The following is a 27,237-nucleotide window of genomic DNA, read 5'->3' as shown; positions in this document are numbered from 1 at the left end:
AGAGCAGAGCCTGGACATACACACTCAAAAGGCTTTCCATTGCTTCTAATGACCTGTTCTGTTTGTGAGCCCATGGACCACATGTTCTACCAAAAAGAAAATACGGTTTTGTGGTGTAATGTTTGGGAAATACCGCGTATTATGTATGCACTGTGGTATCCTGCAAACGGGGGCTGGGGACTCCGTAACTTTCCTTAACCTAGCATGTCCCAAATGTATTTGATGACAGAATATCTGACCAGTCATTAAGACCTTGAGGAACAACTTGGAAAACACTGCTGGAAGAGTGAGATACTCTAAAAATCCCTGCCGAGAATCCATGGTCTAGTTATCCTCTTAAAGCTATGACTGTATCAGACAATTTCACTCCCTGGCGCCCACTGAAGTCTGATGGATCATTAAGTGGGAGGTCCCCAAACTGGTAACTTTTTAGGCCAAACTGGCCCATCTATGTTTTGTCTTTGGTCCACATGTTTGCGTGCCCACTTTTTTAACAGTAGAATTTGCTGTCAATATTTAAACATTTCAATTTCACACAAAATGTGTGGCTCTCTTGGCAAGGCTGAGAATAAGGACAGGAATCAGAGGATGACACTTCCAGACGGGCTCCAGTTTGCCAGAGTCCTTACTGTGCAAAAATGAACTAACAAACAAAACAAACAAAAAACCGCAGGCAATTCTGATGCACAGAAGGTTTGAGAACCACTGGTACATTAAACTTATCCCAGGGTGGGGCCCCCAAACACCGAGGTTTGAATCTCTCTGCTCCCACGTTTAGTTTGCTGCCCTGGAGAAAGCCACCTCAGCCAGTCTGGCTCGTCCCCTCGTCTTCATAGGGAGGGTAAGACCACTCTGCAGGGCCCCTTGGAGGATAAAGTGATAGAAGCACCATTTATTAATAGGGCATGCCCAACAAATGTTACTCTCTGCAAGCAGTCATACTCCACTTTATTTTTAAGCACCAGCAGCTTTTTTATCCCAAAACATAACTGCACATGAAACCATGGTGTTTAAACACCAAAAACAAGACTATCCTAGTTAAAAGATGAAGGCTAAAACTCCGGCACCACGTGGAAACCTAAGTGTCCAGGTGTTTTAAAAAAGTTTAAAAACCTTCATCTTAAAATCCTAACTTCAACAGGAGGTATGTTCTAAAAAAAAAAAAAAAAAAAAAAAAAAAAGAGTAAAGAAAGAAAAAAAAGAATATTTTTGCGAATGACTCTTGTTTTGTCCTTCCAGGCGGTAACGTATCTAAACGAACACACCGCTTACATGCAGTTTAAGTCTGGGACGCCTTTTTCAGGAAGTGGCAACATTAGAATTCCCCAACTCCACTCCTACAAGCTTAGATATTAAACTGACAACTTTTTCTTCTTCTCTTTTTTTTCAACCTTGCCTGGCTTGTTTCGGATTCCACAAAGATGGGGTTCAGAGTCTCAAAGTTCTATATAACCAAGGGGTTTCAAGAATTTTTAAATCGCATAATAGAAATTTTTTTTTTTTTTAAATTAACAACTGGAGGGATGAGCACAAAATCGAGGGAGCAGATCGCCTTCATTTCTCATTCCGAGCTATCGAATGGGGCTGCCTGGCGCACCGAAGATGTGGAGACGGGCAGGGCTGAGCAGGAGCTGGAGAGAGGGCAGGAGAAGGCAGGGAGACAGGTGCGGGGCCAGCTACCGGATGGAGGCCCAGAAGGCGTGAGGACTGCACGGGGAGGAAGACACACTCACAGGCTGGTAGCTGTCTCGGCTCCGGGCAGAAGCTAAACCAACAGTAATCGGTTCTGGGCTCACCCACCAAGTGGAATGCACTGTTGACTATAAACGGAATCTGGCAAACAGCTTAAGCAATACAAATCCCAGAAATGTAAGAATTTCTTGTGAGCGATAAACCCAATCAAGAATACAAATAGAATTTTTAAAAGCAAATCTGTAACAACCTTAGATAAAGATCACAAGTATTTTTTAATGAAATAATAAATGATTTTTACTTACTAAATGAGATAGTAGTGGTGGAAGTGAATGATACAAATTGAAGAAAAGGTCCAATGTTTCTGGTTCCAGGAAAACTAGGGGAAAAAGTTATTTTCTATTATCATTACTTTCAATTCTGTGATCTTAACAAAGTAAGACTTTTATAACGCAAACCAAGAACTCTAAGATCTCTTCACAAGGCCACTCTTTCCAGTTAGGCTTAATTTCTTTTTAATTCCTAGTTATTTTCTTTTGAAATATGAAATAATATAGAGAAAGCAATTAATTAGCTAAAATGTCCCTTATTTCTATGTAGCATTGCAGTTCTTACTTTGAGAATCATAATATTTTCAATTGGATCATTAAGTGGGAGGCCCCCAAACTGGTAACTTTTTAGGCCAAACTGGCCCATCTATGTTTTGTCTTTGGTCCCACTTAAAAACAACATGCTATTCTTGTTTCCGGGACGCATTACCTCTTTCTCTCTGTGGAGATAATACTTATTCTTTTCAAAGTTTATTTCTACTCTCTGTTTCGTCTCTCTACTAACTCTCCCTCATTAAAAAGAAAAATCTTTTTGAGATAATTACAGATTCGTATGCAATTTCAAGAAATATTATAATAGAGAGACTCCATGCAGCCTAACCCAGTTTCCCCCATGCTAAGTTCCTAGAAAACTACAATATGGTATCTCACTCAGGAGACTACACTGAAACAATCTACTAATCTTAATCTGATTTCCCAGTTTTACATGCACTTGTGTGTATGTGCATTTAGTCTGTGCAATATTTATTAGATGTGTTGGTTCATGTATTCATAACCAAAGTCAAGGTGTGAAGATCCCTTTTAATTGTTTGTTTTAGTCTCCAATTTCCATATTAGTTTTCACAATACCTATGGTGTTTCTCCACTATATCTGATATCCCTGAATGTGAAACCTCTCTGGTTTAATTTCTTGAGGGGAAAAAAGCCCTGGTCTTGGAAAGCGAGAGGGACGTGCACGAAGTGGGGGTGGGTGGGGGGTGACAAAGCAAGCCGCCTTGCCGTGCAGGTGGTAGGGAAGACCCTGGGAGTCTGTGCAGAGCTTTGTCAGCCCCCTTCCGTCTTACACTTGATCACGTCAGTGTGACTTCAGGAGCACCCTCCGCCGTCCTCCTCCTGGGGCGTGGGAGAGCACACCCCCCTGCCTGTCTCGGTGCCCCCCTGTAAAGAAGTAAGCTGCAGTCCCGTTCTGCGAGGTCAGTTACTCTTTGCATTCTCTTTGTAACTTTGAAATACAGGTTGGTATCTGTTGCCAAAGGTTGTACCCTCTCCCACTCTGATATCTGTTTATCCCACTCATTTTCCCTCTCAAACCTATTTCCCCCTCAGTCTAGAGCAGTCTCGTCCTTTTTCCAAAATCAAAATATGGGGGTTACTCTGATGTGAATTGGGAAAAACATTCCAATACTGGTAAACGCAGCCACCGTGGGTTACAAACGCCTTTGAACTTTCTGACTGCCTAGCAAAAAGTGCAGAGTTGCACATAAGGAAGTATACGGCTTAATCCTGGGCCTTCTCTGCGGACTGCGCCTCACACTGAACTTGGCCCTTACTGGCTCTCCAGGCGGTCGGGATCTGCACTGTGCAAAGGTCGTCTGCAGACTCGTCTGCCGAGCTGCCGATGAAGTCAAAGTTAAGGCAGCTGAGGACCAGCTTCAAGACTTGCATCACTAGGTTTTGCTTATCTTGGTCCTGAAGATTTAAAGGTTTGGCCAACACCTGAAAAAAAGTTCAAGGTCAAATAAAACTTAATAAAATATGTCAATAAACAAATCTTCATTTATTTAAATAACCCTTTAATGCCTAATTAAAATTAGTAAAAAAAGAGTCTGAAGGTTATGTTATTATAAATTGTAGAAACAATTGTAAAATCACTATCAGAAATCTACAATAACAGACCATTTTCATACTTAATTTGTAAAATGGAAACAAAAAATTTTACTCTTTAAGGTAAATTATAGATCACCCCCTAAAGTTTTAAGAGGTAACTTTAGAACAAATACTTTATACAGCACAAATGTATAAATGTATGGGACTCATTCAAAGGTTTCTTGGAACAAGCTGAAATATAATATTCTTCAAGAGAAAGTGGGGGAACTCCACGCGTCAATGCTCCCTGTTCAGCTAACAAAGGCTCTCAGAGCGGCTCGCACGTGGGAGGGGACTCACAAGCTTCTGGACAACAGGGCCGACCTCCCCCACTCCGACTCCCACCTCCACAAGTGTCCATTCTGACACCACCAGAACAGATTGTATCTCCTAGAGATACAACTTGCAATATTTGTGGAGGAAACGATATGAAGTCTGGGATTCTGCTTCAAGAATAACACACACACAAAAATAAAGTTTTAGGTCAGGGACAGAGATGAAACAAGATCGGTCATGAACTGTTACTACCAATGGTTGATGGATCCAAGGGAGTTCATTCTACTATTCCATCTTCTTTCTTACATGGTAAAATTTTCTGAAGTATAAGAAACAATTTTAAAATAACAGGGTCTTTCAGTCTGGCCTTGTGTGGGAGTTATCATGTTGGTACAGAACCGAGGTAAGTAGAAAATCGTGAGTAGTGGAACATACTTCGGGAAATGCTGCACTACACCAATTAACAAGCTTGAGCGGCATGATGCAGTCCCTACATTATAAGAGAACACAACAGAATTATAAACAGTACTGTCCCCAATGACCAATATGGCACAAAGCAGCAAATGGGGAAATAGTACTGCCCTAAGAAATTGTTCAAGTCAACTATCTTGGCTCAGTTATGAATAAATAGGTAACTGATTGGGAAAACCTACCGTCATTTCACTGCTCATCTGCACCCCATTAAAATATCGGCAGAGGAATAAAGAAACTTAAGTCTCAGTTCGCTTGTGCAATAAACGAGGGAGACAAGGAAAGTATTACCCAAAGACAAGTTTCTCAATGTTCTTTCGATTTTACTTTATTATATTCTTAGTGAGTGAGTTTTTGGAACCTCTTACAGCTTTGTGCAAATCCACCCTACCTTAGGATTGTCTACAACTCTTCAAAAAGCAGAATGGGGGGAGGGAGACTCACCTGACATTCTCTGAACCGTAAAACTTCCGAAGTACTATAACTAGAATGTTGAATTATTAAATAACTTACCTCTTTTAGAAGAGAGCATGCTAGCACTAAAATGTCTTTGAGGGAAGTGTCACGAAATGAGGTAGCTATTTTCCTGTGTTTTGCTGAAGGTCTGGAATAATCAACCTAAAAAGATCAAGATGTATTTATTTAACCAGGCTTACAAATAGCAAGACAAAATTTCCTAAGTAGGAAAAAATGGAAATAACAATGAAAGAATCATAAAGTATAGAGCAAAAAGAACTTTAAAAAACCTACTGAGATTAAGTGGCTTCCTTAGGGTTACTCAAAAAGTTAATGGTTAGCCAGGGTTAGAACCCAAGTTTCTGGATTGTTTTATTGCAGTGCTCTTTCTACAAATCATACTGACCCCGAAATTAAAAAACAGAATTGACTATAAACTTTCAGAGGCAATATAAACACATATTATAAAATAACAGACAGATACTAAGATTATCAACTCCTGAACTATGCACATTAAGCAAGTAACAATTTCCCTGTTCCTCAGACTCCACCTTTAAAATGATAAATCTCTAAGCTAATCTCTAGATAATCTTCAAATTCTAGTTCCTGTAAATCAGCGAACTGAATCAGTTATGTAAAATTTCTTCTAGATAAAAGTGGTATCTCTCTATATACCAGATGTCACTGGTTTCATAAATCTAAAAAGGAACAAAGGCAGAAATGATAAATAATCAGAAATCTGATTATATAAGCAATAGTATATTCCCTCTGAATATTTTATTAATGATAAATAATTTTAAGGATAAATTTACTAAGAACCTCTAAAATATATATGGTCAAAACGATACTATTAATACCATTAATATTTCCACTTATCACTAGGAAATAGCAACCAAATCTGAAGTCTGAACCCCAAACGATTATTACCACCACGGGCGACAGCATTATCCAACACCTCCTCAGCGCCATCATACAACTTAGACTGGACTTAAATGCCACTCACTCACAGAAACATGAAACGTGACAGAAGGTATAAGTGATTACAGAAAACAGTTACTGGAATCTGTATCCAGTATGTAAGATTTGACTTAAGGTTTCCAGCACTCCTCCCGTCTTTCAAGTCCAACTTCAGTCTGTGGGTCCCACAATACTTCCCTCAATATACTTAAAAAATAAATTTCTCCTTCATACAAATTAATAGTAGCATACAGAATTACAATAGCAATTTATGAAACATTCTTCACACATTATTTCACGGAATCCTCCAAACCGACCTGTGAGATCTGTATTATCCTCTTTTTTACATAGGAAAAAATTAAAGTTTATAGACACACTGCCTCAGACCGACCTCTCATTACCACTGCATCTATGACAGGGAGAAGAGCCTCGGGTTTACTGAGCACGTGTACGCACTAGGCCGTGTGCTGGGAGCTCTCCTAAGTTCCATGGAAGATGTCACTCACGTTAAAGACAGCAATGTGTAAGTTTAAAGACATCAGGAAGTGTGCACAAAGCCACAGAGCTAAACACAAATCCAGGTCTTCCTTCAGAATTCTCTTCAAGCCCTACATGCTTATTTTATCTGGGTTACTCGTTTCGACATCCAGTTTTCTGAGAAGAGAAACTGTGGGTCCATTTTCTATTGCATACCCATATGCCTCTCCCATGCAGGCAAAGGATATTTTACTTATATTCAATATATATATTGAATATACTCCAGGAATAGCAGACTTTGCTTCTAAAAAAGCAGGATAACATCTATTACTCTTAACGCTTAGGAAACTTAGGTCTTTTCCTTAGAAGATACATCCTGTTATTGACAGCACATGAATTTACCTGGCTCACGCTTGACAACCATAATATTTGATTTTCATTATGCATTACAGATCTCCAACTGTCTGGTTCAGAAATAATTAAGAAATTCTAGTTGCAATTAAAATGCCATAAAATCAGGCTGAGTGACACATGTCCAGAAGCCATATATTTTTTCACCATACAAAGCCAAAATCACATTCAGACCCTGAAGCTTTTTTCAAAAGGCAAGAGAAGCCTGGAACATCCTGCACCAGAAAATAAGAAAATGTTCCAAGAATGATAAGTAAACGTCAAGTGGCCACAGAAGCGAGGTTGAAAGGTTCCTGCTGGCCAAATCTGGGAAAATTTGCGCATCAAAATATGTCAGTAACAAATTATAACCTACTAAATGAAATAGGAAACTAGGACTCCCTTCTGATTTAAATAAATGAGTAAACTGAAACTCTGATAGGGGATGAGGTATTTTCAGAGTGTTAAAGTGCCTCCCCATAAAATGCTTATTCTTTACAAAGGGGAAGGAGTTAATTTACAGTTGGAGAGTCCAGCAGAGACCATCTTAAGTGACCGAAGTGAACATCATTAGTAATGTAACAGATCACTTCATGTGCTTCCCGACAGGTGATAACAAGAAGACCACAGTATCACTTCTGTGATATTCGTAACAAATGTGCATACTATGAATCTCTTAATGAAGAAACATCAGACAATCCCAAACTGAGGGACATTTTACAAAACAACTAGCCTTCACAAATATCAGTCATAAGAGTGAAGCAAAGACTGAGGAGCTTTTCTAGACTGACGGAGACCAATAAAACACCTAATAAATGAGACGCGGGGTTCTAAGCTGGCTCCTCTCTGGGACAGAAGAAGAAACTTAAATGGGGTATAACAATACTCCATTTAAATGGGAATAACAATAATATGTCATTTAATTTTCTAATTTTAACGTGCAGGAGAATGTCCTTGTGTATAAGAAATACACTCAAGTAGCCTGGGACCACGTCGGGAACTTAGTTTCAAATGGTTGAGAGAAAACTTCTTTGTATTATACTCCCAAGTTATCTGTAAGTCTAAGATAGTTAATTAAAAAAAAAAAAAAGAAAGAAAACCACCTTGGTTGCTGAGTCCTACTTTTATTAGAACCCCAAATTACCTAGTCTACACACAGAAAACCCTCACTACCAGGGCAGTCTGCACTCCTATTATGCCATGAAGTAGGAAATAAAAAAAATTCTAGTTTTTAAGATTAGCAAAAAGCTGATGGCAGTGTAAGCTGAATAATGATACATGAGGTTTTTGTACTAATCTCTTCACTTTTATGAGATAAAATAATCATACTAACATTTTTAAACATGTTTTTAAAAAACAAAGCTATAGTTCTTCAAGGATATTTGAAGAGCCTAATAGGATTAGCCAAAGTCCTTGTCACAATGTCCCTGCCAACATATACTATTACCACTAGTCCTGGAGAGACACACATAGATATTGGCATCCATCTATAAGGCAAGAAATCTTTACCTACTCTGGGGAAGTTACTGGCTGTGGTATATTAAGAGATCACTTTAAAATTTAGAAGTCCTTCCAATCTAGAAATATCTTCTAATTCCTGATTGAACACAAGTAGAAAATAGTTATTTTGGATGATATAGTTTTTACACACTGAAACTATATAGTCTCTCTTTAGGGAATTGGTAAATGCCCCTGACAAGCTCTCTCTACATGTATGTATGTGGGGGTATGTAAATACATGTATCTATATATATGTGGATACACATATACAAACACACAGACCATTCAACATGACAACCAAGTTTTATATAAAAACTGACATTGCCCTTCATTGTAACATTCCATATAGAATTCAACTTCTGCTGTTGTTCTGTTTAGAACCATGTTAAGGACAAAAGTGAACAGGAGCAGGTGACAATGTGCTCAGCTGCGGAGCTCATAAAGGCACGGCGCGGGGGGGAAGGGGGTGGCTTCTGAAAACTCCCCTCGTACAGGGTTAGAACCCATGCTAGCAAGTGGCAAAGTGCCAATGGTCTGTTCTTCGATGAGTCCTGCTGTGTATCCATTATTGAGTACCAATTTACCAAGCTGCTTCTCTTCTATTTGTAAGCAAATAAAGGCTTGTTTCTCAACTGCATATAACTTATTTTCTATGGTTAGTATATTACTATACATACAGAACATAAAAGGATAATTCTCCAACTGCCATGGGGCAAGGACCATGTCTAATTCCCTATTCTTTGTAGTACTTTCTACTACTGGCGTTATTTTCAATAACAATGAAAGTGTTCCAGTACTTATTCTCCCACCAATAGATTTAAAACAAAAACAAAAACAAAAACGACAATTCAGAGTTTTATGCCACATAAAGAAGGTTTTATATCAAGGAAACAGCATTAGCAAATGTCATGTTGCCATCAGACGGAAAGGCTTACCACGTTCATTTCTTGAGTCAGCTCTGAAAGGATGATCACTCCTATGACACAGTGCTCCATGGTGCCCTGTGGCGGAAATAACCAAGTTCAGACTGACTGGAGACATGTGATTGGTTCTTAATGCGTAAACCAGTCAATATTTACAGTTAATTAAACATAACATTCTCTTAATCATATATCTATTAAAATATGTAGAAAAATCACAATGAGGTCCACAAATAAAAAGAATTTCAAGTCATTTTTTGAAGAATAAATTTAGTATATAGAGTTTTGTGGGATAAAAGCTTACCAATCTTAGAATTGGGTGATACTCTACAAAATGTTTTCAGCACCTGGAACTCATCATAAATTAAACCTCAAAATATAAGAGTTTGGTTTAATAGTTTTCATAAGGCCCTCAATAAGAATGAACAAAAAAATACACTTTAGCTCTATAAATCTGCTTGAAGGCTATGGAGATACATGCATTCAATAAATAATTAATAGCTTAGAAACTAATTCAAATCGTTCAATCTAATATCAGATAAGACCACTTAGTCCCTTTTAATACTATTTAATAGTGCATGTGTGTGCATTTATTATGTATCTAAAATGAAGGCATCTAAAGTGCCCAATGCACTGGGGTAAATGCATGACTGTCAATATATGGTATACAGTTTCATAGCCTCTGTCATGTTTTCAATCAGTTTCCAATTTAATCTCAAAAACGTCTTTAAGTCAGAATTCAGGGTTTATGTGCACATTATAACAAACTGCCCTACCACAGACTCAGACTGCAAGGATGAACTAAATGGAGCACCCAATTACAGTGTAACCATAAAAAAAAACTAACACAGATGATGCAGTTTTCAAGTTTTACTTTTACATTCGGCTGTTCCTTATCCCTGAATTCCACTAACACTGGGCCACTAAGTGTAATTAAGTTCGAATTCGCACAACAAAAAAAGGTAAACAAAAGGAAAGTGCCCTAATTTTTGCACTTTAATTCTTTAAGACAACCTGCACCACTTGAACTGGGCTCCAGATTTCCTCGTCCTGAAGCACCCACTGTGTACACCAGGCCGATACTCAAGTGGGGTCCCCTGACCCGCTGGCTGGTCCATGAATCCGCTGGTGCTCTGCAAACTCGGCTCTGCTCTGAGAACAGTCTGGCACTGGTCCGCGCAAGGACAGGAAAGTTCGGACCGGAATATAAAATCGCTAAGTCACTACGTACATTGTGTAGTTCAGTGAGCGCTTTTTCGTAGCAGGTCTTCCTGGATGAGATAAGCACCAGGCCGACTTGCATTCTGACATTAACCCCTTATTCTGTGGGGGACCCGCAATTTGAGCGCACGGCCCCAGCAGCAGTAGGGCTCTCTGGGGGTGTCTGTGGGAAGGAGGCACATAGATGCCGGGAACGTGGCGGCAGCAGACTGCAGCAGCAGAAGCAGGAGAGCACACGACTTCCGCCATGACAGATCCGACAAACTTTTTAGTGCAGAATGCACCGAAGCTGCTAATACCCAAAGGAATCTCACAGGACTATTTTAGAGCCCTAAACATGCACGTCAACTGTCTTTCTCATGAACCAAGGTTAGGTTAAGTCACACACCAAGGAAGCAAGTGCTTTTTTTGATACTATAATAAACTTTGAAGGTAAAACATTTTCTGTTTCTTCTGGTCTTCCAAAACCGACAAAAGCACGCTGAGCCCAACTTACAAGCCACTAAAAACGGCTGGAAAAATGCAGGTCACCAGGAATGATTTCATTCCATTGAGTTTTAACCCTGACTTTTTTTTTTTTTAAAGAGGACTTTGAAGCCTATTCTTGTCTATGCTGATGATTCTTGATGAGCTGCATGCAATGTTAGCCAGAATTACAACTCTAAGGTGAAAAACTCACCCGTCTCTGAATAAACTCTCTCCGTCTGCCCCAGGGAGATTTACTCAGGGTGAAAAACACACTTAATTCTGTGAAGTTTTAGATGATCAAACACAGCAAGTCCTCAATGTCCTGGGCAGGTTCTGCTACTTAAGCAAAATGACTTATAGAGAAAGCAATTTTACAATAACATTCATTGATATAAAGAGTTACGTTGCTACTGCAACTCATCGACACTGGCCAAATGACATTATCTGAGGACCTGCTGTATTTGTGACCCATGGTTTGAGCAATATGAATAAAGAGGGCAGCACATCTAGCAATCCACGGTCTGCGGTGCCCAGCGCCACACTACGCGATGGAGTTACATCTCGCACAGGAATTAAATGTTCAGGTGACTGTAAAAGAAATAAAACCGCAGAGTCCAAATTGCCCCCAGTTGCTAATAAACCAATACCGAACCATCGCTCAGCTAATCCAAACTGCGGGTTTTTCCTCAGGGATCTTAACAGATCACCGCTTCTTTGGCAAAGCAGTAGCCAAAGTACTTTTCCTGCAAGCAGGGTTGATGTTTGGATAAAAAATACGTATCCAAACATCTGAACCGTACTGAACAGAGCCTGAGGGTCCATGTAGGAAGCAGGAAATCACAAACTTAGATTTCCCAAAACCTGCACCTGTGTTGAAAACAGTCTTGAGAAACTAATACAGTCAATGTGGTACAATGTAAAAATTAAATATATTGGTGTATATACATGGATTTATGTATCTTAAGTTAGAAAACTTGCTGAAATGCCAGCTCTGTGAATTATTTAACTTTTGTATGCCTCAGTTTTCTCATTTACAAAATGAAATCTACTTCAGAGATGTAATGAGCAATACATGAAAACAATATATGCATACATGTTTTGTGTATATGCAGTACATAGCTATATACGAATCAGAAATGACGGGACATATACTTTTGCAATTAGAAAACATTATAATTTGCATTCCTCTGGTCTGCAAGATATATAATGGCACGGAACTCACTTACTGGCAATAAAAAATGAAGGACCCAAGACAAGTAATAAATCATAATTAATATGGTACTGATAGTCACAAAACAAACCACACAACTGTAATAAAAGCAGTTTTTTAAACTTAAAAATGATGTTCTAATAATGTTATAATGCCTTTTTACCTGAAGAAACTTCTTCACATCGGCAATAATTTCTCTGAAGACAAACTGGTCTTTCTGAACTTCGAACCACCCCAGCTTAGTGATTTTAGCAATGACTTGAATTAGGGCTTGGATGACAAAGGGCGGCAGCTTGGGCTGTGAGGCCACATAATTAAGGATGTAGTTTCCTGTAAGAAAAGAGTCTGTGATCATTTGGACTCTTCAGTAAGTAACGTGAATCATGTAAACAGAAACAGGTGGTGATGACACATTCTTGGACAAAAAGTTATCCCTTTGCTTTAAGGCACGTACTTACTTATACAGTCAACTCTACTGTAAGACTTATTTTGAAAAAGTAAATTTGTTCCAATTCGATTGGTATATTGGAGAATAATTTGAATATAATGAAAATGTCACTTTTGTGTTTGCATGATTTCTTATAGGAAAAAATGCTGAGTGAATACAGAAAACTCCATCTAGGCCCAGTGAACCAAGCCACACACACACACACCTCATCAAAGAAAATATACAGTTGGCAAGTCAGCCTATGAAAAGATGGGCAACCTCGTATGGCTTTAGGAAACTACAAATCAGAACAACTGCAAGATGCTAACTACCACATAACCTATTAAAATGGCCAAAATGCAAAACACTGACAACACCAAATGTCGGCAAGGACGCGGAAAAACAATAACTAACTTCCTTCACCACTGGTGAGAATGCAAAATGATGCAGCCACATTGGAAGACAGTCTCGTAATTTCTTCCAAACCTAAACAGATTCTGACCATACAGCCCAGTAATGACTCTCCCTGGTGAAAGCTTATGCCCACATAAAACCTGCTCTATTGCAGTTTTATTCATAATTGCCAGAACTCAGAAGCCATCAAGTCCTTCTTCAGGGGGTGGATGAATAAACTGCGCTATATGCAGACAGTGGCACATCACTCAGTGCTTTAAACAAAAAAAGGAAAACTACCAAAAAGACATGAAGGAAACTTAAATGCATCTTACTAAGTAAAAGAAGCCAATCTGAAAAGGCTATACACTGTATAATTCCAACTATATGACGTTCTGGAAAAGGAAAAGGATCAGTGGTTTCCAGGGGTCAGAGGTTGGAGGGGAAGAAGGGGTGAACAAACAGAACACAGGAGTTTTATAATATATGCTGGATATTATACTGGGGATCTATATCATCGTACATTTATCCAAACCCACAGAATGCACAGCCCTCAACGTGAACCCTAATGTAAGCCATGGACTGTGGTAATAATGATGTGTCAGGGAAGTTTATGAACAGGACAAATGTACCACTTGGTACAGGATGCTAATCATGGGGGCGGGGGTTGTATACGTGTGGGAGCAAGAGGTATACAGGAATTCTGTATTTCATGCTTAATTTTGCCATGAACCTAAAACTGCTCTAAAAAAATGTCTATTAAAATGTGTATGTGCATGTATAAAAGTAACTCAAATAAAAACAATGTTTTATGACTTAGGTTTCTAATGTTTAAACATTTATTTTTGAAACTGTAAATTTCTCTTTTGCTTTCCTAAGCACACAAGTCCATGAGCGCATGGACAAACCCGCCTCTAGGTTTTCCGCAGTGTCTATGACTCTGCGTGCTTGAGAAATATTAGTTAGATATCTGAGGCAAATAACGCATTATTGTGTGATCAATCCATTCAAAAATTGATCCTACAGATCCATCACATGTATTTTAATTTTTCTGATATGTGAACTTTGAGACGAAAAAGCATAAATGAATCAACAATCTATTCTAATATGATTCATGGGTTAATTTATGGGTTTTTAAAAATCCCATACCTCAATTATTAAGCATTGTCCACATGAAAAGCAAATTCACAAAAGCACACACATCTCCTTAAAATACTTTATTTGTGAAAAATATATTGCTACTTTCTAGAACCAGTTTCCAACTACACTAAATTTCAAGTACTACTCACCCACATATACAATATCTTCCTAATAAGTAGAAATCTGCTTCTTTAAATTTTAATTATTGTTTACTTTACTGTCTTTTCCCCATTAGCATTTACCTCCCCTATACCCTCTCCCACTTCTGCCCACCCCCTCTCCAGAAATCGGCTCTTGATTTTATGCATGTAGCCCAAATAATTTAAACACAGCATCCTGAGAAATACTGGGAAACTGACTTCTCTCCTATCATTCATGCACATGAAGTTAAGACAAGGCCAAGAACATGAACTCCACGTATATTGGGTGGGTTTAAATCACAGCTCTACTGCTCCCTCGCTGTGAGATCTCAGAGACATTACAGAGCCTATCGATTCTAACTTCCTCATTTATAAAATGATGGTAACAACAGCGCCAACTTTATAAGTTTAGTGGCTAAAATTAACCAGTGCAAATCTTAGTAAATAGTACACAAAATAAAATGCTAGTTGTTATTTATTATTAATTTAAACAACTGCTTTTCAATGGCACATGGTTGTATAATCATTATTCATCACTAGATGGGTAAAGGAAATCTGACCACTCGTCTTTATAAAATGACAGAATCCAATACCTTGTATACCTATAAGAGGTTAGCATATTTAAAAGGAAAATAAACACAATTAGGTAAAAGGCATTTTAAGCCACTTACTGATATCTATCCGCTGTTCAACTGGCAAAGGACTGACCCGGCTGACCAGTTTTGAAAGACATGTAGCTGCAAGAAGCTGAGCATAGGATGTCTGAAAGAATAATAATATTTATTACCATCACAAATGAAATTAGAGTAATTAAAACTCTATATAAGAACTTTCCCTAAGCAATAATGAGAATTTTTCACATGAAACCAACAGTCAGAAAATGTATAAAATGTGAAACAGAGTATCTCATCACAGCAGAACTTCTTCACAAAAACAGAAAATAAGGCTGCAACCAAAGCCAAGTTTTCAAGTGGCTCATGTGTTAGCCGAGCAAGGAAAGCCACTTACTTACCAGTGGAGTTAATTAAATCACCATTATTTTATTGCGGTAGCCAAAGGGATACACGCAGAGAAAATGAACTTCAGACCACTAGCCTTTTGGTGAGACCAATGCTCAGATGAAGGTACTGAGCGACATTGAAAGGAGACTTCAAACAAGGCCAGTGACTGAGGTCCTGCTCAGCTCCTGCGGAGGTGACAGATGTCACTAACACTGCCCACACTGTTACCAGTACTTACGGTTTACTGCAGAAATCAATGGTGAGTGCGGAGTGACTGAAGAACTAACTTCTAGAAAGAGTTGGTGAGACTACAAGCCAGAATATTCTTAAAGAAGCTGAGAAAACACTAATTCTCTAAACCTAAAGTAGTGTCAGCTAGGAAGTGTCACAGGTGGTGATAAAAATACACGGAGCAGAAAAGGGCCACTGGACAAACTTACAAAGCTTATAAAATGTAGTAAGAGGCTAAAGCCTACGGTTATTCACTGTCTTACTCATTGGAAAATGCCTGGCGGTAAATATCTGAATCTACCCGTGTTAATGAATCAGCGGCGTTAACGGTGGACTTCTATTCACTCGGTGACCTTGTCTTCACTTCTGTACGTTTCTATCAGAAACAGAAGCTGAAAATCCTGACTTTCCCCACCACGCAGTTAGCTGAATAGCTTAAGGAGCGGTCAAGTTTCATTACCATTTTCTTTTTAAACTCAGGGCTGAAAACGAAATTTTTCTGAATGAGAACCACTCTAAGCCACTACTGCTGAACACTACATGGCTTCGGAAATCAGCCTGTGCCGTAAACTTGATATCTCTTAAGGACTTCAACCTAAGGTTATAAATTGCCTAAAAGGCAAACAGTGCTTAGTACCCATTTATAAAACTTAACACTGCAATAGTCACTTCAGTAACAACTGACAGTGTCTGAATCACAAGCATTACCAAGCCACTTTATATATTTCCACACTGTCAAAAGTTAAAACACCTGGCTACTGTGGCTGAATGGACTGAGCGTCGGCCTGTGAGCCAAGTGTCGCTGGTTCGATTCCCAGTCAGGGCACATGACTAGGTTGCACGTCAGGTCCCCAGTTGGGGGCGCGAGTGAGAGGCAACCACACAGTGACGTTTCTCTCCCTCTCTTTCTCCTTTCCCCTCTCTCTAAAAATAAATAAATAAATAAGTTAATTAATTAATTAATTTTAAAAACCATTAAAACAAGTAGCAAGATCTCTATTTCTGGGTATATTTTCTGAGCTCAAACTACAGTTCCAGCAGCAGTTTTCAGACCCTTTGATACAAGTGCAAAAAAAAAAAAAAAAAAAAAAATTGCCATATTTTGAAATCCATTTAACTGAGCAATTGAGGAGTCTCCACCTAACCTCAATTGGAAGTGACTAATCTGCAATGTATTCACATTCTAAAAGACAAATATATAGAATTCTATGAATGCCTTCTCTAAGTGATAGGATAAAAAACCATATGCTCGTGGATTGATATCAATATTTGTCAGGACCTCTCAGTGTGAAAAGACATTTTCAAAAATGAAACAAGTAAAATCTCATCACAGGTCAGTATTAACATATGAACATGTGCAATCAACATTGATAGGAAATACTAACTTTGAACACCAATTAAGCAAAATGTTGCCCCCCCGAAAATAATTCCATTCTTTTCATTAGCACACCTATATGAAGAAAATTGTGCTCAATTATTATATTTTATATTTCATCTATAAAACTTTGCTGACATTTATTTTCTGTCTTCTTACAGACATACTTACAAAATGTCCTTGACTTTGTCTCCTGGCCTGCAAAGTCTACAATATTTACCCTCTGGCACTTCGCAGGACAAGGGTGCCGACACCTGCCCCAGCCCCTGCAGGCTCCGACTGTGTTGCTTGCTGCGTTACTTCAGAGTCTTTATTCCGACATCTATGCCTCCTTAACTAAACCCTGAGTACGAGTAACCGGAATGCATGAACATAAAGCAAGCAGAGAGCACAGCACCTGGTTTTACACTGAGGTCTCTGCTGAATAATCGCTGAGTGAATGGCTATGAAACTCGAGGCAGGCAGGCGACGGGCTTCCGCACCCCCGAACCATTCCCTTCTGCTTCAGTCAGTTACAACCTGCCTCTCCCACCTTAGGGTCGTCTGTTAAAGCTGTCAGTCAGCTTTATAAAAATATAACTTTTTCCCACTGATGATACATAAAGAAGGTCAAAAGTTTTTTTCAATTCATGCCTGTTTCCACCCACTGGGATCTCCTCTAAGTTTGCTTTCAGGTTGTCCAATCCTTTCTCTGATTAATCTTTTTGACAATGAAATGACCTGTAGTAAAAAGACATGTGGTAATTAATATCTAGTAGTCATCATCGCTAACCCACATGTGTTCATCAACAATGACATATATCTGACCGTTTATGATTAAGCACTGTTATCAAATACTTACTGTTCCTTGTTCTAATAAAAGCTGACACTTGCTGAGACATTGCGGGCTGTCAATAAGTTCCAGGAGTGCCTTCTCAGCCTCTATTCTCTGTGTAAGGTCAGTCCCTATGTAGAGATGAGTACACAATACTTCCAATTCTGCCAAACTCTTGAAAAGAAAAAAATTAATATTTTACTTGAGTGGAAAAAATCAGACACATGTATTAATCACAGGAAACAAGGGATACAAATACCGTGCCTGCGTTCACCAATTCGGTAAGTGTCTATTGAGCTACCACTACCTAACACACTGTGTACAGGTGGCGAGAATTCTCGTCATTTCTAAAAGGCATTTAAATACCCCAGTACGCAGCGTGTTAATGAGGTCACAGCAGTGAACGAAACAGGCGCATCTCCTACCTCCAAGCCATTGAACTGTAAGCGGACAGTTCTGTGATGGAAAAGTATGAATACAGAAAGAGGCGGACTTGCCAAACCCAAGGAGTGAGAGAAGGCCTGCCCAAAGTAATAACGTTTGTGCTGACCTGAAAGGCTGAGCCAGACAGAAAAATATTAGAGAGCAGCCCCAGCAAAGAAACAGCACTGGCCGGGGCCCAGAACAGGGATTAATCATTTCAAGGCATTTAAAGGTCAGTATGGCTGGGAACACGGGCAGCAAGGAGGAGTTGGCAAATGTAGCTAAAGAGATGGGGGGGGGGGATTACAGGCAAGTTGCAGACATGACACCAATTTACATGCTTTCTCAAACTGTAAGAACTACCATGGGTCCATCTATAAAAAAAAGAAAAGATAATTACAGATGTATGCTGATTTGGAGCTTCTGAACTAACGACTCGTACGGTGCTGTAGGCCAACTCTGTCACCATTTTCAAGAACTATCACTTGATCCAAGTTATTGCTAGCAGTGCAATAGCTCGCTACCACACTGTAGGTGCCTACTCTATAGGCACACAAAGGTTAATTTATTCTGTTTATAAATATAATCTCAACTGAAGACACAGGACACACAGATACAACCTGAAAAAAATTTTAAAGTGAGTCTAGCATTCCTTTCAGCTTAGAAGAATTTTTGTTAATGGCATCCTACTCAACAAACTACTTCCCTCTGAACTTGAATCAGAAGAGAATTGTTCTTTGGAGGACAAACAATTGGCACAGATTTCAATGACAGGTGGGCCACGAAGAAATGCTATTTTGTGTCCTTTCTGGCCTGAGTGTTTATGCGGCGGCCTTGCAGCTACCCTGACCCAAGCGTTCCCTCGAATGCGTCTATATACCTTTGTGTGACACACAGGACACCTGAAATGAAACCTCCGCTACCTCCCGTGACTCTCGTCACTTCTCCCTCCTTCTTAGCTCCTTATGGCATTTCCCACTTCCCCATTCAGGTCAGAGCCCAACATCCCAGACGTGGGAATTTTCTTCCAGAGTGAAAATACAAATACAAAAGGAAGGTTTCAAATGGGGACATTAAAATAAAGGACAAAGTAAAAATAAAGTAAAGGACCTCAAATGAACCATATTTTAAATACCCCCATCCCTCCCCAGCTTGGCCCAACAGGTCTGCAGAGAACTACGCCAAGCTGTTCATAATACTCAAATGCACAGAGGATTTATGAGTCGCGAATACATATGGGTTCCCCTATTTTCCCCAAGGGTAAGAGAGACAGAAAGGAAGAGAGCTACCCTTTCCTTCTCATAACCCGTGATCAAGCTCAGAAGACTCCCTTCACCTAATAAACTGGAAGGGCTGAACTTTAGAACTGATAATACCCAGAATAATTTAATAATAACCTGACCTGGCCACATTCACCTCGGTCTGGGAGTCTCTGAAGAAGTTGACTTTGAGTACAAAGAGAACTAGGCCAGAGAACAGGGCCTAACTGTCCAAATACAAAGGGCAATCAAAGGCAGAGACCACTCACTAACAGTGTCCACCTCACAGGCTTTGCTTGGAAGCTTAACCAAGTTCAGGATGCGTAACTTCCGAAGACAGTGTACAGTAAAAAGGGAAGTTGTTTCTTATTAATGTTACAATGAATGGACTTACAGCTCCCCAAAAAGATATGTCCAAGTCCCAACCCCCAGGACCTTTGAATGGGACCATATTTGGAAACAAGGTCTTGGCAAATCCTTACATAAAGGATCTGGGGCTATGAGATCATCCTGGATTCAGGGTGGGCCGAAACCGAATGGTCCGTAAGAGGAAGGAGAGGGACATTTTAGATGCAGAGACACAGACGCAAGGGAGAACGTCACGTGGAGGAGGAGGCAGGGGCTGCGGTGGTGCATCTACAGCCCAGGGGACGCCAAAGCTGCCTGCAGCCGGCAGGGACAGGAGAAGGACAAGAACAGCTTCTCCCCCCAGGCCTCCAGAAGGAACGGACCCTGTTGCCACACTGGTCTCCGGCTTCTGGCCCCCTTAACTGTAGGAGAATAAGTCCTGTTGTTTTAACCCACCCAGTTTGTGGCAATTTATTACAACAGCCCTAGCAAACTAACAGAAATAATATTAATCTATTCAATGGTACCTAAGCAAACCTATTTGGAAAGATTCCGGAAAGGTTCTGGAAATTATTTTGTCTATTTTCTTATACTAATTTAGAGATCCTCAACACAGAACAAGTTTGGAGTGTATTTAAATAGTATTTGTTTAAGTCTAAAATGTCACCAATTTACTTATCTTCCCCAAAGGTATTTCGAATTATTAACAACTGAAAGGCAGCACAAGATAAAAGAGAAAGGTCTGAACTTCCTCTTCCAAAAGATTGAAACAAAGGGGAAAAAAAAATCAAGTTCTTCTTTCATTGTAATTACTACAATTAAACACGTGCCTGGCATACTTAACCTTTTTTGATAAAAGGATACGTACACAAAGTTCCTTAGTCTGGTGGAAAAGCATTATCTACACCTTTAAAATAGTTAAACTCACAATGGGGACTGACCAAGCAACTTCGGATTAGCATCTGACTTCCCAAAGAACTTCTCTACAGAGGCTTCATTTTTCACAGTGAACTGATAAATATGCATCTTAGTTTTATCCACTGATGTCAGAGAATATGATTAACGTGAGAATGCCTCAGAGAAAGGACTCTTCACAATTTGTTGACAAATCAGGTTTGAGTTATTAAAGCTTATACAAGGCTTAATATCAACATTAGAAGCCCATTTAAAAAACTAATGGGTAGAACAAGTAGAATTGGACATCACCTAATTCTTATAGAGCAACTATCAAATGCAAACAGACAGCACCCAATTTCAATGGCCCAGGAGACAATGACACAATCCTGCATACAGTATAAAGATCTTCCAAGTTGTTCTGGGCTTATTTCTGGCCTTTGCACTTGACACACAATGAACCCTAAATGGTGTGACTTCTTCCTATACAGTAATTCCCACATATGTATCTATCAACAGGTCAATGCTGAATAAAAGGAGCCAGACATCCCTGGCTGGTGTGGCTCAGTTGGTTGAAGCTTCATCCCACAAATCTAAAGGTCATGGGTTCGATTCCCAGCCAGGGTACCTACCTAGGTTTCAGGTTTGGTCCCCAGTCAGGGCACGTGTGGGAGCAGCCAGTGGATTCTTCTCCCTCACATGGATGTTTCTCTCCCTCTCTCTCCCTCTCCCTTTACTACCCTTTCCGGGCTTATTCCTGAGGCTCTTGTAACTCTTCCTTCTACAACGAGCCGGGTAAGTATTGTTTTAGTGCCTTCTAGCTTATAGAAGTAGTTGCATCTTTTATTTTTTAACCCAGTCCTGAAAAGTAGACCCCTGCAGAGCACGCATTTTAGCACACCCAGTGTACAGACGTGCTGAGGCTGAGAGATCAAACACAGAAGCTGCTCAAGCTCGAACAGAGCGCAAATGGTCAGCACTGAGCCAAACAGAAGTCTTCAGGCCTCACGCACACGCTGTCTCCTCGCCGCCATCGTGCCGCCCGCCAGGCATGCTCAACCCGCAGGTGACACCCTAGTCCACTTTCAGCTCTCTCACCATCCTTATATTTATCTGCAAATGTCTTCCTCTCGGGAATCCAGAAAGATGCTGAAAACCACCCCAAAATGTCAAAATCTGAATTGCATATATTTCCCCCAGATTTCCACTTCAAGTGTCCCTTTGTTTTCCTTCAGTGGCTTCAGAGGTCAAGACCAGGATCTGGATTTACAGTCCTGGTGTTATCTTTGGCTCTCCACGCCTTAGCCCCTCCTGTATAATCAAGTTTCACCCTACCCACAGGGAAGTCCAGCCTTGCCCTCGGGTTCTGGGGGACAGTCTAAGTCATACCTGATAGGAGTGTTTTTGTTCAGAACGGAGGGTAGGGAGGTACACCCCTAGTCTTAAATTGGTGTCTGGCCATACCAGGAACGCCAGCCCCGTTTTAGGGCGGGGACTTTGGATTACAGCAGTCCCTGTCTATATGGCTGTTCACTTATCGCGGCTTCACTGTATCGCGATATTTTTGAAAATATTATATTTAATTATTTATCGCGGATTTTTTGCTATATCACGGGATTTTGTGGTCCTGTACAGTCAATACTAAAATATGTAAGGTTCCTACTTCGCGGATTCTCACCTATCACGGGGGGGTCTAGAACATAATACCCGCGATAAGTGAGGGATCACTGTACATGGTATCCGTCTTCCTAAAATACTATGATCAATCACATGGGCAATTGATCAGTCATGACTACATAATGAAGTCCCAATAAAACCTCCCAAACTCAAAGCTCCAGCGAGCTTCCCTGGTTGGCAATACTCAGAGCATATTGCCACACATACATGCCCTGAGAATATTATGTTCTGAGGACAACGAAAACTTTGTTTTGGATTTCTTCCAGGCTCTACCCTACGCATCTCTCCTTTTAATCCATTTTAATCTGTGTGTACTTTCCTGATGGTAAACTGCAACCAGGAGTATGACAGCCTTCGGTGAGTTCTGTGAGTCCTTCTGATAAATTGTCAACCCTGAGGGTGGTCTGGGAAACCCCCAAACACACAGTTAGTGTTCGAGGTGAGGGCGGTCTTAGGAACTGTGCCCTCAAACCTCAAAGTTAGGCTAATTCCACATACATACCTAATCTGTCATAAAGTCTTACCAATTCTTTTTAAATAAAGACTCAATACCTCTTTATGACATTCATAGACAATAGAGCAATAAAACAATATTTTCTAACTGTGGCCTCCAGTGCCCTGGATTCTTCATTGGTTTCTTTGGGAATAAGAGAGGAAGCTTTGGAATCTGCCCCTTACTTATTAAGTGACCTCATGCAGGGTATTTAACCTTTCTAAACTTCATTTTGAAATTGAAAAATATTATTTTGAAATACTATCCACCTTCCAAAATAACTGTCAAGGTTAAGACAGAAAAGATGAGAGAAAGCTTAATCCAGGGTCTGGCACAAAGCAGATCCACAACAAATTGTGAATAATCTCTTAGTTACTAAGAGAAGGAAAACTCTGACTCCAAAAAACCTCCGCTGCCTTGCGGCATACCTCTTCAGGGGAAAGGCTAAGGGAGTAAACCCCGACAGAAAATCCGGAGCCGGAGTCCCTAAGGCGGTTTGACGCTGTAGTCAACACCGGCAACTCCTGCGGCGCACCTGAAGCCAAGCTGTATTGACTCCGTCTTTCCCTTGGACCCTTCAGCTGCGAAGAGAGGGGGGGTCTGCTGCATGGGCAACAGCAGACCCTCCATATCACCCTGCCCAGGCTCTGTAGCTTCAGCTTCACTGGAGAGGACACTCCAGCGTCATCGCAAGATGTCGATTCAACACGGGAGGAGACAGATACCGTGTCACTCCCGAGTCGGACTGCACAGCCATTCTCGGCGGTGCAGATAGACTCTTAGGAAGCTACACCATCGTCTCTCGAGAGGGACGGCTGCCAACGACTAATAATTATAGAACACTATATTGTCTTCTTGATGGAGGACTCAAATGTTGGAAATTTTTAGTTTCAGGGAAAACTAATAAGCTTAGTAATCAATGTATATAAAAAGCTATTGTCTCAGGAACTGAAGGAATGACCCACCTTGACTCCAGGCTATAAACTGCCCCACCTTTGTGCCTCGGGGGATTCCAAGCAATCAAGACGGTATCTGAGCCATTGTGCTCCAGGGTGAAGCGACCACTGCCCAGGACACAAAGACCACTGCCCAGGGCACAGATGAAGGAATGCTGCAGCTTTTAACTGATTAACTTCTCCCCTGAATTCCAAACCCCTTACCTACACCTTTTTTCTCCTTATAAAAAGGGTCCATTTCAAATGGAACTGAAAATGATCTGTTAGGGTACAAACCCGCTGTCTTCTCAGATCACCGACCATCTGAAGATTCAGTCCCTAACTCTGCTTATTGGGTCTAGTAGGTGACAAGCAGCATGAACGCAGGTTTCTCCAATTCAAGTCCACTTCCAGGATGATCATCCCTAACCCCCCACCCCCGGGTCATCATGTTACCATCATGTTCAAATATAACAGTTCATAATCACATCTAGATCAAATCAGATAGCCTGGCTGGGTATTAAGAAGCACGACTATGGTCCCTGGTTCTGGAACAATCCTGAGAGAGAGAGAAAAAAAAATCAAGCAACTAGGTCCCCTGAATTATTTGCAATGTTACACTTTGAATCTCATCAAGGCCCCCTGTTCTGCGCACTCAGCTTACACCCTCCTTGTTCCCAGCCGAACTTTCCGCAGTCCGCTCCTTAACCCCGCGCTGGACGGTCTCCTCGCAGGCGATCCGAATCCATTACTTCCCTTTGGACAGAGTAGCCTAACTCACAGCTCCCTAACCAGAGTGTAGGGACCTAAATGGTCATAGGGTTGCCTGATATTGATCCCTCTGCCCTCCCAGCAGCCAGGCTTCTGGCTCTGGGCAACTGATGTCAGTGAGCTTCACAATTAGCATTTTTTATGTATGCCACGATGTGAAAAAGACTGTGAAGTAGAGCCTTAACCTCGCCTGACACAAACCCACTTCTTCACTCATCGCCTCAAAAGCATCATCTCTGAGGAGCTAGCTACTCTGGAGGTGACAGTAAGATACAGGTATGAAAGAACACGAAATTATGAGTTACTAGGTCTACTCTAGCCCTGTAGCCCTGGGCAAGTCACGACTGTTCTCAGACTCAGTGACTTCAGGAATAAAACATATGCATATATGCGCACTTTTCAAGTTAGCCACGTGGCTCAGAGTCTGCAATGAGTACATGAAAATTCAAAATGCTAGGGACTGGTTATCATTATTAATAAATGCTCCTTGAGTTAACTGGACAATAATGTGCTCCTACAGGCTAAAAAGAATTGAGAGTAAGAAGTTCTGGAGCTTTTTTTTCAGGCTCCCCAAACTATCTGATCTTTTATTTGTCCAACTCCACTTTTAAGTTGCCCACAGCTGCTGTGAAATATATCACTAGGTCACCAATATGGGCAGTTTGAGCAACAGCAGCTAATTTTTCCAACACTCTACCTAAGTATGAAGAATTCTTCCAGGACTGAGTGACTTAACTGGTATACATCATCTTTCCAAGTGTGAAAATATTCCAAACTTCCGCCACAGTTTTTAATTTACCCTCAAGATTTACAGCTGAACTGTGAACATCTGACCGCCCATTTACAATCCCTAAATCCTCCCTGTGAAAATTTCCCGAGGGGCAGGGGGTGGGGTGGAATATTTATAAAGTGATAATAAAGAACATGATTTTGACCTGGAGACCCTTATAATGGCAATGAGTCCAAAGGTAATGAGTGGGGGCTCTTCACCTCCTAAACCATAACATCCTGGAGCTGTTAGTTAAGGAATGAGTCGGTGTGACCACGGGGGGCCAGGGGGGCAGGCAAAACGTCTACCAAAGTTATGCGACACTTGGATGCACTGTCACCATACCAAGAAATTGCCTACCCCTCCCAAGTCATCTCCTGCCAGCCACAGCCCCCGCCCCCTGCTCCCAGCCCTTTGGTACGAATCCTAATGCTCCAGCCAGACCCTACTTCCTGCCGTGCGCCCCGTTTTTCCACAATTCTTTGCCTTGGCTCACACTGCCCTTTTGCCTCTGCACCCTTCCCACCACCCCCCTTCACCCGGACAACTCCTACAGCGCTTTTGAGAACCACCGGACTGCATGTTCCCTGAGAATTGATACCATGAAGTTTTGCTACAGTTGTATCTTTAATGCCTAGCAAAGCAGGAACTCAACAAATAAGTGGACAAATGGAAGCTTCAAGAAGCTCCAAGCACTTCCTGTCTGGAAAGCACAGCAGCTCTGCCTCACACACGCGGTGGGCTGCCCCCTTTTCCATGTTCCCAGGAGATCCTGTGCTGAATCCGAGCCCGTCCTTTTTCACGTGTACTGTAATCATGCTGCATTCAGCGAGGGCAGGGATGCGAAAATGATGTCATCCTTCATCCCAGAACTTTGCACTGTGCTTAAGACACAGCGGGGAGCTCCATAAATGTTTGCGAAATGAATAAGTAGATGCACGTGCCCGCGGAGCCCGAGGATGCGTGAGCCTGCCTCCGCGAGCATCCTCAGCTTCCCCGCGCTCCCCGCGCACGCCCGGCCCGGGCTTCCTCCTCCAATGAGGAGCCCTCCTTCGCAACTCCCCACGGACACGGCTCCTGCCCGCCCCGGCCAGTTAAAGTCCAACTGCTGCCGCAGCTCCTTTGGCGGACCCAGGGCCCGTCCCGAGCTCCGTCCCAACAGCGTGTGGACTGACGACCGAGCCGCGGCCGCCGAGGCGGCGGGAATGCTGTCCCGCCGGGCCGGGATCCCACCTGCCTGGGGTCGCCAAAGCCGCCATTCACGCAGGTCCTCGGCGTCCGCACCGCCCCGAGCGGCGAGCCTCGAGCTTGGCCTCTGCCCCTTTACCCCGCCCCCGGGCTCGGGCCGCCCCTTCCCCGGCCCGGTGTGTGCAGCCCAGGCCAGTGCCCGTGTCCCCAGGACGCCGGTCCGCGGCCCCGCGGCCTCCGCCGCCGCCTTCGGCCCTCAGCTCCAGACCCCAGAGTCCCGCCGGGTTCCCGGGGTGGCAGAGCGGGGACCCGCGGCACAGAGCGCACTGACCTGGAAGTGCAGCGCCATCTTCCCGGGAGGCGGCGCCGGCCAGCGGCCCCGAAAGCCCAAGGGGAGGGAGCGAAGGCGGGTGCAGCGAAAGCCACAGCCGCCCGCGGGGTCCCTGCGCCGCTCGCTCGCTCTTCCCCTTTGCCGCGAGGTCTCCGTTCCTGGCGCTGGAAGGGGCGGAGCCTGACGTGGAGGGGCGGGACGATAGAGGTGCGCGGGGGGCGGGCCCAAAGGGGGCGTGGCCTGGGGCGGGAATTTCAACTGTCCTCTGCACTCATTTCAACTGCTGTTCAACTCATCCCTCTGTCCTTTGACACCACTACCACAACCCAACTGTCGGCCGTGACCTCTGACTCTCAGATCTCCCACAGATGCTTGCTCCCTAACTCCTACAGCAT

At 41.9% G+C, this 27,237-nt stretch overlaps 1 protein-coding gene across 1 annotated transcript in view; it reads right to left on the bottom strand.

Annotated features, from left to right (window-relative positions):
- Window positions 1–26,967, bottom strand: part of RANBP17 (RAN binding protein 17) — a 223,965-nt gene extending 196,998 nt beyond the window's left edge. Inside the window, exons 1-8 of the mRNA XM_090288573.1 lie at window positions 26,843–26,967; window positions 17,782–17,928; window positions 15,005–15,095; window positions 12,397–12,563; window positions 9,350–9,415; window positions 5,148–5,252; window positions 3,572–3,737; window positions 1,998–2,071 (exon numbers count right to left, since the gene is read on the bottom strand). Coding sequence (XP_090144699.1) covers window positions 1,998–2,071; window positions 3,572–3,737; window positions 5,148–5,252; window positions 9,350–9,415; window positions 12,397–12,563; window positions 15,005–15,095; window positions 17,782–17,928; window positions 26,843–26,860 — 834 coding nt within the window. The 5' untranslated portion in view covers window positions 26,861–26,967. The remainder of the gene's footprint in view (window positions 1–1,997; window positions 2,072–3,571; window positions 3,738–5,147; window positions 5,253–9,349; window positions 9,416–12,396; window positions 12,564–15,004; window positions 15,096–17,781; window positions 17,929–26,842) is intronic.
- Between the last annotated feature and the right edge of the window lie 270 nt (window positions 26,968–27,237).

The sequence above is a fragment of the Furipterus horrens genome, unplaced genomic scaffold (genome assembly GCF_987537825.1).
Source record: "Furipterus horrens unplaced genomic scaffold, mFurHor1.1.pri manual_scaffold_10, whole genome shotgun sequence".
Classification (NCBI taxonomy): domain Eukaryota; kingdom Metazoa; phylum Chordata; class Mammalia; order Chiroptera; family Furipteridae; genus Furipterus; species Furipterus horrens.
This window is presented reverse-complemented; position numbering and strand designations above follow the sequence as displayed.